Below are 11816 nucleotides of genomic sequence, written 5' to 3'. Positions count from 1 at the left end.
AACAGTGGGGAGGAGTTTGTACAGAAGGCAGAACTTCTCAGGGGTTCTTCCAGCCTCTAGAACAAACTCCCAGGGATGAACTGGCATTGCAAAATGGCTACCTTTCATTCCAGTTCCTTGACATTTCTTTCCCTTCCTTAAATACATAGCAATGCTTAGATTTTAAAAAGCCTAACAACTGCAAATAAGAGACACTCATGCTTTTTCCCCTAGAAGATAAGGGCACAAATAAGATGTGATTGATGTTTTTTTATTGTTTAAAGCATTAATCAGAAGTTGTTCTCACGTGACAGTAAAGGGCAGCAAGGCAACAGAGAGCATTAGGATGATCACTTACAGGCCCCATATGCTACTCACCATTCATTCTACTTCAGGATTATAGTTTACAGTTGAATGCTCTCAGTAGGCTTTCTTTTTGTTGAAGTCACACACCTTACACTGAATACTAGTATTGCATTGAGCATTTATGTTATTGTAGCACACTTATATTCTCTTGGTTGGCTGTCTGCTGTAGAACCATAAAGCAGGGAGGTTTGCAGTTATCTCTTCAGTCACAAGTACATCCTCCTCATGATTTTTTTTTTATATTTTTATTACACATATCATATTTTTAAATAATTAAGATATTAATCCCCAGGAATCATAAGACAAAAGTCATCCTGATTATGCCAGCAAAATTTGTGTGCGGTTCTGAAAAGAAAAAAGGTAACGTCATATCAGAGGAGCTAAAAATGCTTCTTTCTACTGAGGTCCTTTCATACTGATGAAATGAATGTAGTAATAATTCTAGGAGCACCTGTTCTCTTCTGAAAGTGGAAGCAAATTTTCTGAAAGGCTTCTCTGTTTGAAAATAGCAGCTCTTCCTGTATTGTAAGAAGTTATAAAATTAAGAGGATCATAAAAAATGATATGAAATCAGATTATACAAAATTATTTATTTCTTTATTCCTTTTTAATATTTTAATGTTTAAGTATGACTATAAGGGATAAGGTGACTTAAAATTGGAATTGAAAGATGCAATGTTGCCCTCAGATGTGTTCAATGAGGAGGAGAGGAAAGGTCCACAGACATAGTCAGAGAACCATTTGTATATATATACCTATAGGTAATGTAGTTTTATGAAAGCAAAAATATTACCTCCATGCCACATTGAACAGTACCTTACATTCATGAATAGCACCATTAAAGTTAAATAGCCTTGGAAGATATCCTTTCATTTTGAATAAGATGATTACTCCCCAGTGTGAGTAAAGGTATCAGTGACCTTCACCAGTGACCTATATTTTAACGTTTCACATATGTATTAGTTCAGAAACTCTATGTTAAGGCTTGCTGTTAAGCTTCTAGACTAAGGCTGCTGAATTTTGTTTCATTACTCCAAACCTGTAACTCTCACCTGACATCTTGATTTTGACCGTGGATGCCAGAAGAGCTGGCTGCATGCATCTAGGGCAAATTTTAACTATATTCTGCTTATTGCCCACAGTTGTGCAATTACATTGAGTTCAGAAGATAGTTACAGACAAAGATCATGGCAACGTTTAACCTGGCAATGGATACAGAAAAAGGGGCTTGGTAAAGGGATGATAATGTACTGCTTTCCTTTCAAGTTTTAAAAGCATGTAGACAATAGGACATCAGTGCATACACACACTGAAATTATGATGCATCTGCATGGCAAATGTCAGTGTTATGCTCTCCTGTCCTGGCAAAGAGTTCCCAAAGCCACCAGAGAGACTGCACACCCTCTCATTTCAGGTCCCCAATGGAGTTTCAAAGCTCCTTTGTCAAGGTGCCACCATTGTTACTACTACGAACATGATGCCTGGGCAAAATCATTAATTTATGCCAGAGTGAGGGGAACAGTGTTATATTTTCATATTTTCTTTTGTTTCTCAGAAATGATCATATGTAAATAATAAAATTAAGTAGTTTATTCAATTTTAAGTTCCACAAAGTAATGCAAAGTTGGAAAGTAAAGCGCCATTCAAAGACACACATCAATTTGCTATCTAGAAATGGCATTTAGAATGACACTAACGGTAATACACAATATGCACACAAGACAAAATATATGTGGGGAAAGACAAATATAAGAGAGTTTTGGGAGGGAATTAGCCGAGAATAGAACAGCGTTTGTGTGAATGCTCAGTTTTATGTAAAAGTGGTTGCAAACTGAGTTTCACAGAGCACAACCTGTTATCCATAGCAAGTTGGCCACCCACACAAACGTTGGCTTTCCTGGTTGTCACCTCCTGCAACACACCAACAGCAGATGGACGGGCCATATCTTCAGCTGTAGTAAATTAATGCACCTTTGCTAGTCTTAGGGGAATTATGTCAATTTACACCAGCTGAAGAGCTGGCATGTTAAATAATTTTCTAGTAATAGTTAACTGCGTAAGTAATAGCTCCACCGGTGAGTAGAAGTCGCTTGGTCACTGAAAGGAGAGGAAGGAGACCCAACAGACCTCTGTTAGTACAGAAATGCTTGAGACAATGTCATGTAAAATTAGCACACAGTTGAGTAGTACCGCAGTAGCCCAGATTAAAAGCACAATTCAGTGCGGTAGTAACAAAAAACTCTCAAACAGGTATTTGGTACGTAGACACTTGTGGACCTCATTAAAGTTGATGCATTTCTTCCAGCACCAGTGAAAGGGTAGATGAAAGCAGTGAAGCTAGGAACAGCAGAAGCCACTGTTCAAGCACCAAACCATGCTGAAAATCCCATCAACTAGCAGGAAAGCAGTTTTCCCTGCAAGGGATTGTAAAATACAGTCTAGGGACTCCTGTCTTGCTTATGTATAAAGGGGTGTATAAGATGTGCCTTCTTAATGCCTTCTTTGCCTTAGTCTTTAATAGTCAGACTAGTTATCTTCAGGGTATTCAGCCCCCTGAGCTGGGAGACAGAGATGGGAAGGAGAATAAAGCCCCAATAATCCAAGACGTAACAGTTAGCGACCTGCTACTCCACCTAGGTGCCCACAAGTCTATGGGGCCAGATGGGATCCACCCAAGAATACTGAGGGAGCTAGTGGAGGAGCTCGCCAAGCCGCTTTCTATAATTTACCAGCAGTCCTGGTCAAATGGGGAGGTCCCAGCTGATTGGAAGTTAACAAATGTGACACCCATCTACAAGAAGGGTTGGAAGGAGGATCTGGGGAACTACAGGCCTGTCAGCCTGACCTCGGTGCCGGGGAAGGTCATGGAGCAGATCATGCTGAGTGCCATCACACGACATGTGTGGGACAATTGGGGGATCAGGCCCAGCCAGCATGGGTTCATGAAGGGAAGGTCCTGCTTGACCAACCTGATCTCCTTCTGTGACAAGGTGACCCACTTAGTGGATGAGGGGAAGGCTGTGGATGTTGTCTACCTGGACTTTAGTAAAGCCTTTGACACCATTTCCCACAGCATTCTCCTGGAGAAGCTGGCTGCTCACGACTTGGATGGGTACACTCTACGCTGGGTTAAAAACTGGCTGAATGGCCGAGCCCAGAGAGTGGTGGTGAATGGAGCCAAATCCAGTTGGCGGCCGGTCACAAGCGGTGTTCCCCAGGGCTCAGTACTGGGGGCGGTTCTGTTCAATATCTTTATCGATGATTTTGATAAGGTGATTGAATGTACCCTCAGTAAGTTTGCAGATGACACCAAGTTGGGTGGAACTGTTGATCTGCTTGAAGGTAGGAGGGCCCTACAGAGGGATCTGGACAGGCTGGATCATTGGGCCGAGGCCAGCTGTATGAGATTCAACAAGGCTAAGTGCTGGGTCCTGCACTTGGGTCACAACAACCCCATGCAACACTACAGGCTGGGGGAGGAGTGGCTGGAGAGCTGCCTGGCAGAAAAGGACCTGGGGGTGTTGTTTGACAGCTGGCTGAACACGAGCCAGCAGTGTGCTCAGGCAGCCAAGAGGGCCAATGGCATCCTGGCTTGTATCAGGAATAGTGTGGCCAGCAGGACCAGGGAGGTGATAGTGCCCCTGTACTCGGCACTGGTGAGGCCGCACCTTGAATCCTGTGTTCAGTTTTGGGCCCCTCACTACCAGAAAGACATTGAGGTGCTGGAGCATGTCCAGAGGAGGGCAATGAAGCTGGTGAAAGGTCTAGAGAACAAGTCTTATGAGGAACGGCTGAGGGAACTGGGGTTGTTTAGTCTGGAGAAGAGGAGGCTGAGGGGAGACCTTATTGCTCTCTACAACTACCTGAAAGGAGGTTGTAGTGAGGTGGGGGTTGGTCTCTTCTCCCAGGTAACAAGCAACAGGATGAGAGGAAGTGGCCTCAAGTTGTGCCAGGGAAGATTTAGATTCGATATTAGGAAAAATTTCTTCACAGAGAGAGTGGTTAGGCATTGGAATAGCCTGCCCAGGGAAGTGGTGCAATCACAGTCCCTAGAAGTGTTCAAAAAACATGTGGATGTGGTGCTTAGAAACATGGTTTAGAAGTGGACCGGGCAGTTAGGTTAACGGTTGGACTCTATGATCTCAGAGGTCCTTTCCAGCCTTAATGATTCTATGATTCTATTCTGTGTGAGACAGTGAGCTGCAAGTAAGCTAGGGGCTCTAAAAAGCATCAGAGGCAGGCTTTGTGTCATCTCAGCACTCCTGTAAAAGCAGATGTGGATCTTAGAACAGTGAGCTGCCTGTTGCTGATTGCTCCTGCTGCGTCCAGGCTGCCAAGACTTTTGTATATTCTTCATGAGTAAATAGCAATGTGTCCAAAAAACCCCTGTTCATTGTAATCCAGTTATCTTCCTAACAGAAACAATTTAACATCATTCTGATAGTAGTCTAAACACTTGGATGAATATTCCAAGAATATATGTATATTCTTCCTCAGAGAATAACCAGTTTCTCCAATACTAACATCTGAAATTCATCAGTATGATGACTGGCTGTCCAACAGTAATCAGGAAAGAGATCTGCGCTTAATGTTGATGGCAGGATTCTGATTTCTCCACAGGACAAAATACTTGTCAGTTTTGTCCTTTCACTGTATGGGGAAGGTGCCAGTGGTTAAATCTGTCAGATGAGTACAGCAAAGTTGAGTAGACTTGTTCAGTACCAGAGCAATGTCCTCCCTGTTTATTTCTCTTCCTATACTGTTTAAATGTGACCAGGTGGTCCATAACTCTCTTCTCCACCCTAACACAGGGTGAACAGTGTTCTTCTTTGTCAAGTCTTGAATCCTTATATTTCTTCTGGAACACTTTCCATGTTACGTAAAGAAGCTTACACTATAATTAACCCATGAAAAAAATGCCACTGTTTTCAATGGAGAGTTGAACACATTTTCTATCTATAAAATTGTTACAACATACTTTTGCCCTTGGGAAGAAAAAAAAAATCTATGAAGTAAATCCAGTAACTATAAAAGCCCAGTATTTTTCTCTCTTCCCTCCCATTTTCCAGTTGCTGGGTTGGCGGATAATGTGCAATGCTTTATGTTATTTTACTATATAATATATTGGTCAAATTATGTCCTTGTGTATACCCAAATATGGTAGTTTGGGGCTCGGGGTCTTTGCAAACAGCTGGCAAAGGGAAATTGCAATGCCACAGACTACACAAAATCCTTATACCCCATATATCTGTCTCTTTTCCAGAGTGTGGTGTCAGTCACCCTTCCCTCACATGTCTCACCCTCTCATATTGAGAGGTTTTTGTTTCCTTCTGAGAAGGGAACAGGTGTAGTTATTAATGTATGGGTTGTGGCCATCACTTAAAAATCCCAGGGGAGACTAAGGATTAACTATGGTGGCAGTTATTCTTCAGGTCTAGCAGAAAACAGTTTCACTTCCAGCATATACACTGTGAAAATGTGTAAAAGAGGTAGCAGGCCTTTGCTGGAGATGTGGTCTGCTACAGAACTGTGGAGCCAGAAGTAAAACTAAGGGCTGCTGCAATCTGGTCTTGCTGACCTCAATGTGTTTGCATGACTGATAACCTGAAACTTATTTCTGTGGAAAAACTTACTAGAATAATTTTGCTGCCATAAATGTGCCAATAAATCTGAGCATATTGACACTTTATTTTGAAAAATAATGTTGTCGAAAGTAGAGTGAACAGAAAAGTCATTAATATACTCATGGACAAAAAGCATATGTCGTGCGATACTGGTTTTCATATTTGGTGATTGCCATTTTGCCAGTGCAAATGAGAATACTTAATAACAATTAGAGACAAAGTAATTCTGCCCATGCCTAAATACCCTTACTGCAGTGCATATTTGCAAGAGGACTAGCCATTTCTAGATACTTGTGCAAAATCCAAAACTGCTGACCCAAATATTAGCAAATAGTGAACAGCTTGGATGTACATATTCATGAACACACAATTGCAGTATTCAACCAGAAGGCTGCTGGGGACAAAATGAGAAGATGCCTAATGCTTTGCGGAAACCTATTAACTGAATTCAGGAACAAAAGGCTTCAGTTTGCCAAGGAATGTAATGGGGGCTTTCTTCTGTTGCGATATTTAAAAAAAGCAAGGCCTGAACTTAACTGGTGTAATGCAGTCATGCAGACAAGTAATTAAAATAATATATATTAAAAGCAAGTCATACTGTGTTTTTCGAATAACTGGTTTCTTCCATTGCCTAATGCATCCTTACTAGATGAATGGGTAGTAATTTTTACAGTGAGCTGAGACAGAGTTGGAAGTTAGTAGGTAATATGTCCTAATATTGCTCTTAATACAACTTGAGGGGTTATTAACTGTGTGTAGCGCAGCATTCTCCGTGCCGTTGAAAAGCAACTCTGCATGTTTTCATCTGAGTGCGCTCCCAAGCCAAATTCCCCTTTGTGTGTGCTATTGGTATATTACAGTGATAAAAACCACCAGATGAATGTTTGATTGAATGAAGGTTACTTTAACCCCTGCTGCCAGTCTGCCTTTATTTCTATCCGATGAATTTTTTTTTTTAATTAATTTATTTGTCTTCTCTTGCTTCTAGTTGCTGTGTCTCTGAGGAATCAGAAAGTCATCATTCCCCAGGTTGCCGATGTCGATGCTGTGTCAGTGGCAGAGACTGTCTCAGTGCCGGAGCTTAGCCAGTTTACGCTGTGCTTTGAAGCAACCAAGGGCAGCAGTGATGACAACGATGACTGGAAGGTTTTCTCCTACACCGATGCATTGTCGACAGAAGTCTTCAGCTTTGGGAAGACCACAAAAGGCCATTTTCTGTCCATCTCAGGCACACAGTGCATCATTGAGAGTGCATTGCCCCGAAATGCGGAGTTTTTCACGGGAACCTTTCAACAGCTCTGTGTCGTAGGGGATAGCTTCTCGGGCAGTATTGGTATATATGCCAAAAGCACCTATCGTATAGTGTACTGTCCGGGTATCTTTGGCAAAGTTATCCCTGGAAACGGGAGGCTGGTGCTGGGCTCTAACAGCAATGAAGTTAGCTCTCTAAATGGGGACATTTACAACTTCCGCCTCTGGAATTTCACCATGAATATGCAAACGCTGGCCAACCTCAGCTGCGATGTGAAAGGAAACATTGTAGACTGGGAAAATGAATTCTGGAGTATTCCAACTTCAGCACTGAAAGCAGAAAACAATTTAAGTTGTGGTGAGTACGCCTTGCCAAATCTTTTTTGCTTATTTTCCCCCCGCACTTCTGCATTGTGCTGAACATATCATATACCAGCATGGAAAAAAAAAAATAGTTTCTGTGAAAGAAAAACAGCTAGGTCTTACCTTTCTTAGGCTTTGGCTCAACTCTTAGCATATACAGAGGCTTTGAAAGGGTATAGAGTTGATTCCGTAAAGGAAAAGAACGTCTCATATGTATATTGAGTTGCTGCTTGAAATGATCTGCAGATCAAAGTTTTTCCTAAACAGTGTGTTCATTGGCCTTCTACTCATATGAAATGGGGATAACAGACAAGTGCCTGCTAGCCTCAAGTAAGATTACAGTGGTCTCTGGAGAATAAATGGTTAGTTAGCACACATTTTTGTAAATGTTTTTGTACCTGCCCTTTGATTAGCCAGAAGAAGCACTTGCCAGCCTTGTGCTGTGTGTGCAGAGCCAGCAAAAGCAGTGACAAAACAACAATGTATATGAGACAGAAAAGCGAGAGAAATGATTAAATCAGAGGAGGCAGACAGGAAGGAAGAGTTTTAGATCAAAATCATTGGGTTTTATCTTCCTGATGATGTACTATCAGTCCTTCTTTTAATTGGTAATTACTGAAGGTCTCTTTCTTCCTGTAGATTACTCCAGAAGATAAATTTCAATACATTGTCCAACCTATTCTTATTTCATGGCTCAGACACTTGATTTTCAAAAATGTCCAGGTGTAATTTTTATATATGTATATGTTATTACAGCTGGTTGACAATTTTCTACTGGAAAATTTTTTTCTAGAAGAAAAAAAAAATCAAAACTGCAAAATCTTTGTCACTTTGGACCAGGGTTTTTGGTTTGTTTGGGTTTTTTTTAAAGAATGTTTTGGTTAGTAACAACTTCAGAGATATTTGCATAATTATAAAATGTATAGGAGAAAATCTGAGTCATGACCAGCAGTAACCTATACACGCACATATGATGCTTGTGAAAATTTAGTGCTGTCAATCTCCGTGTCCAAGAGTTTGAGCCCTCCTATTGCAGCAAATACACATTTGTCAAAAAAAAACCCCAAAAAGTCAAAGTAAACAGTTACAAATATTGGTTCTTTCTGAACCACATGGAGTCTTTTCATATCTAATGTTGTCATTTCCAATTTTGCCGTCTTGTTCCTCTGACACCTTACTACTTATTAGTTTAAATGCAGTTTAAGTAGTGTCAATATAAGCATCTCCTGACAGAGCATCTGTCAGTGCTCTGAGAATCCTTGTTTAAAACAGAAGCTGGTGTCCTTAACGTGTGCTAGTTTCTGTATCTAATAGCTCATGGGGGATTAAGGTGATTTTTAAAAAAAAAATGTCTTGCTTGCTTTATTTTACTTAAACCAAAACATAAGGTACTCATTCACAGCTAGACTCACTGGGACAGCTCTCAGCATGCCTCTGCTAAAAAAATTTAAGCAACACCTCTATAAAAACACGAGCAACTAGGTGCCTTCACCCCTCTACCAGAACAAAGAAAAGACTGATCTAAACATTGACTGAGACTGATGAAGGCGTTCTGGACAAAACAGTCGTTGCTTTTCCATCAGTATGAACTGATCTGACAGAAAATAACTTCCCAGAAAATCTTACTCCTCTTACACCATTATACCGTGAAGACTACCACAACACTTTTACTGAACAACCTACCAAGACCTCTGTAAATGTTGCAGGCTCATTTAATTTTGACTGGAGTACAGGTCTTGTCCTTCTTTCTGGTAAAGACTGTACAGTCCTGTGACACAAATGTAATATCGCAGCTGTAGTCATAGAAACAGTACACTTATTTTCATTCCACACAGCTTTATTCCTTGGGATGACATTGTTCAGTGGTTTCCTTACAGCAGAACATCATTACTTTAGAAAAGATATATTAGCATTTGTATATTAGGCCCAGGTGTCTATACAAGCCACTTGAAATGTATCTATGTATAAACATTGTTATTTCCTCTAACTAAGCCTATGGAAAACTAACTCACTAGTCAGTCTTTTTCTTTTGAAGATGTTAAATCACCCCCTATGATACAGGCTTTCCTGAACCAGAGTATTTCCTTAAAAGAAAATACTGGGTGCAGTGCCATTTCAAAAATGGTTACTAATCCCACCAATGGAATTGTTAGAATTTTCTTCCCTTCATCTTCTTGAATAAAAGCCTTCATTGTAAAACCAGCCTTCAGCAGGAGAGTTGATGAGTCAGGCTATCAACCCTGAATAAACCACTGGCAGTAGGGAGATGACTCTAACTGATTAGGCTTCATTCAGCAGCAATGGAAGGATTTATGCAGAAAAGAGGTTTTCGTGCAGCTCCAGTAACACTTCCCCAGGAAGTAGCACATAACTTAAAAAAAAACAAATCAAGCATTTAGCAGTGATCTCAACATATCTGTGCCTGAACAGTGCTTACATTTTTCAAGGGGTATTATTTTCATGGCTTTTCAGACAAAGCTTTTACAAGTAGATTTACAGAGCATAAAAACATTGGCAAATTATTCCAGATAATCTTTTCATAGTTCTACCTTCTCCTAGTTTATTCCTTAGACTAATGTTTTCACAGCTGTGCAATCACGGTGGGGTGTTTCTGGAAGACTTGACAGAATTCTGTTTTTATTGCTGTACCTTCACACAGTTTGCATTTAAAGGTATATGTACACAGCCTGGGTATCCAGACTAATTTTAAAACAAGTAGCCCAGGTAATGACAGCGGTGTAACTACACTGGTTCAGAGCTCAGTACAGGAAAACTGAGGAGCATTTATTCAACTTCTGGTACTGATTTTGGAGCCTGCACTTGTTACACCTATAGCAGGATATGATTTACTCAGTTTAAGGGTAATGTGGCTTCACGTCTGTCCATGCCTGCCATTGCATTTGCTTCATGTGCACTTTGAATGAGTCCTTCATTCCCAAAGGCCAGAGGAATTCGTAATTTCACTGTCAGATTTAACTCAGGGTGGGATCTGTCCGCCTTAGGCAGCTGAATGATGTTTCAGGCTCAGCCAATTGCCCTCAGTGCTGTTTATGAATAGTGGAATGAAAAAGGCTGTTCCAAAGGTCAGTGCATCTCATAGTGAAGAAGACGTCTCAGTGAAGTCAGAATTTTTTTGCTGTAGGAGTGCCTGTTCCTCTCCACTGACTATAAAGAAAGTCTAGCGTGACAAGCAGATACGGATGTCTGAGCTTTAGACATCTGAAGTGAGTATTACCACACAAAGTGTATGTAGTACAAGTCCATATCTGCTGTTCACATTACTGACCATGCCACTTGGTTTCATAAAGTAGCTTATGCCAAGTATCTGCATCCAAATCATTATATTTTCTTTAGTGGACACTGAAGGAAAGTCTCATCTGGCCAGAATTCAACCCAATTAAAACTTAAAAAAAGCTTATTGAATATATTCACTGAAAATATTCCTCTTTAAAGTATACAGTCCTCTGACTTAAGTGTTGTAAAGTTGGATTGGTTTTTTTTTTTTGTTTCACCAAATAAAATCACGATCTTTTTTTGAATACTCACTGAAGAAAATATGAAGGTCCACAGATTTTCCAAGCCAACTTTCAGGTGATACAGAACCAAGAGGAGACAACTTACAGCAGGCCTTGATATTGACTGTTCAATATTAGCAAATATATTTTGGGAAGAAAAAAAAATCTCATGCAGGAGGTAGTATGTTCACTTAGAACATCCTTCCTGGAGTTCATAGGAAGTGTACCGAGGAAGTGAATTTGCCTGTATCTCTTAATCCATTAAAAAAAAATAAATGCTGAGCTTTAATATTTGTTGAAGATCACGTTTTAAATTCTGCCTTATTTTTGTTGGCAATACATGTAATGGTATCTGTGGTGTGACATGATTTCGGTGTCGAGGCCCCATGCTTCATCTGTTCTTGCATCACAGGAAATACTTTCCTAGTTATCTTTACCAGCTGATGGGTGGTGGCTCTTTAACTTTATGGAAGGATACAATGTTTCATGAGAGAACCTCATTGAGTCAATATGGTTCTGAAGTGGTAAAGCAAAAGCAAGACGGGCAATGTTCCCAGTAGATTCAGATTATGCCATGCTCTATGGCCCCATTATTTTCAACACAGTGTGCAAAAGCAGCTGTATCTGCAGCTGAACTGCTGGGATACATGAAGTGTAATTAATGCAGTTTCACCAGTTCTCTTTCTGTAGCCATTCTTATATGCCCTGTTTTTGTCTC

The 11816-nt window shown here is 40.5% G+C and overlaps 1 protein-coding gene across 5 annotated transcripts in view; it reads left to right on the top strand.

Moving 5' to 3' along the window:
• Positions 1-11816, top strand: part of ADGRG6 (adhesion G protein-coupled receptor G6) — a 115432-nt gene that overhangs the window by 43088 nt on the left and 60528 nt on the right. For all 5 annotated transcript variants that reach the window (XM_087774077.1, XM_087774079.1, XM_087774076.1 and 2 more), the window contains exon 4: positions 6958-7578. In XM_087774077.1, the coding sequence (XP_087630203.1) occupies positions 6958-7578 (621 nt within the window). The remainder of the gene's footprint in view (positions 1-6957; positions 7579-11816) is intronic.

Source organism: Nipponia nippon, unplaced genomic scaffold (assembly GCF_047370975.1).
Source record: "Nipponia nippon isolate SJK-2023a ecotype South Korea unplaced genomic scaffold, ASM4737097v1 scaffold_4, whole genome shotgun sequence".
NCBI lineage: Eukaryota > Metazoa > Chordata > Aves > Pelecaniformes > Threskiornithidae > Nipponia > Nipponia nippon.
This window is presented reverse-complemented; position numbering and strand designations above follow the sequence as displayed.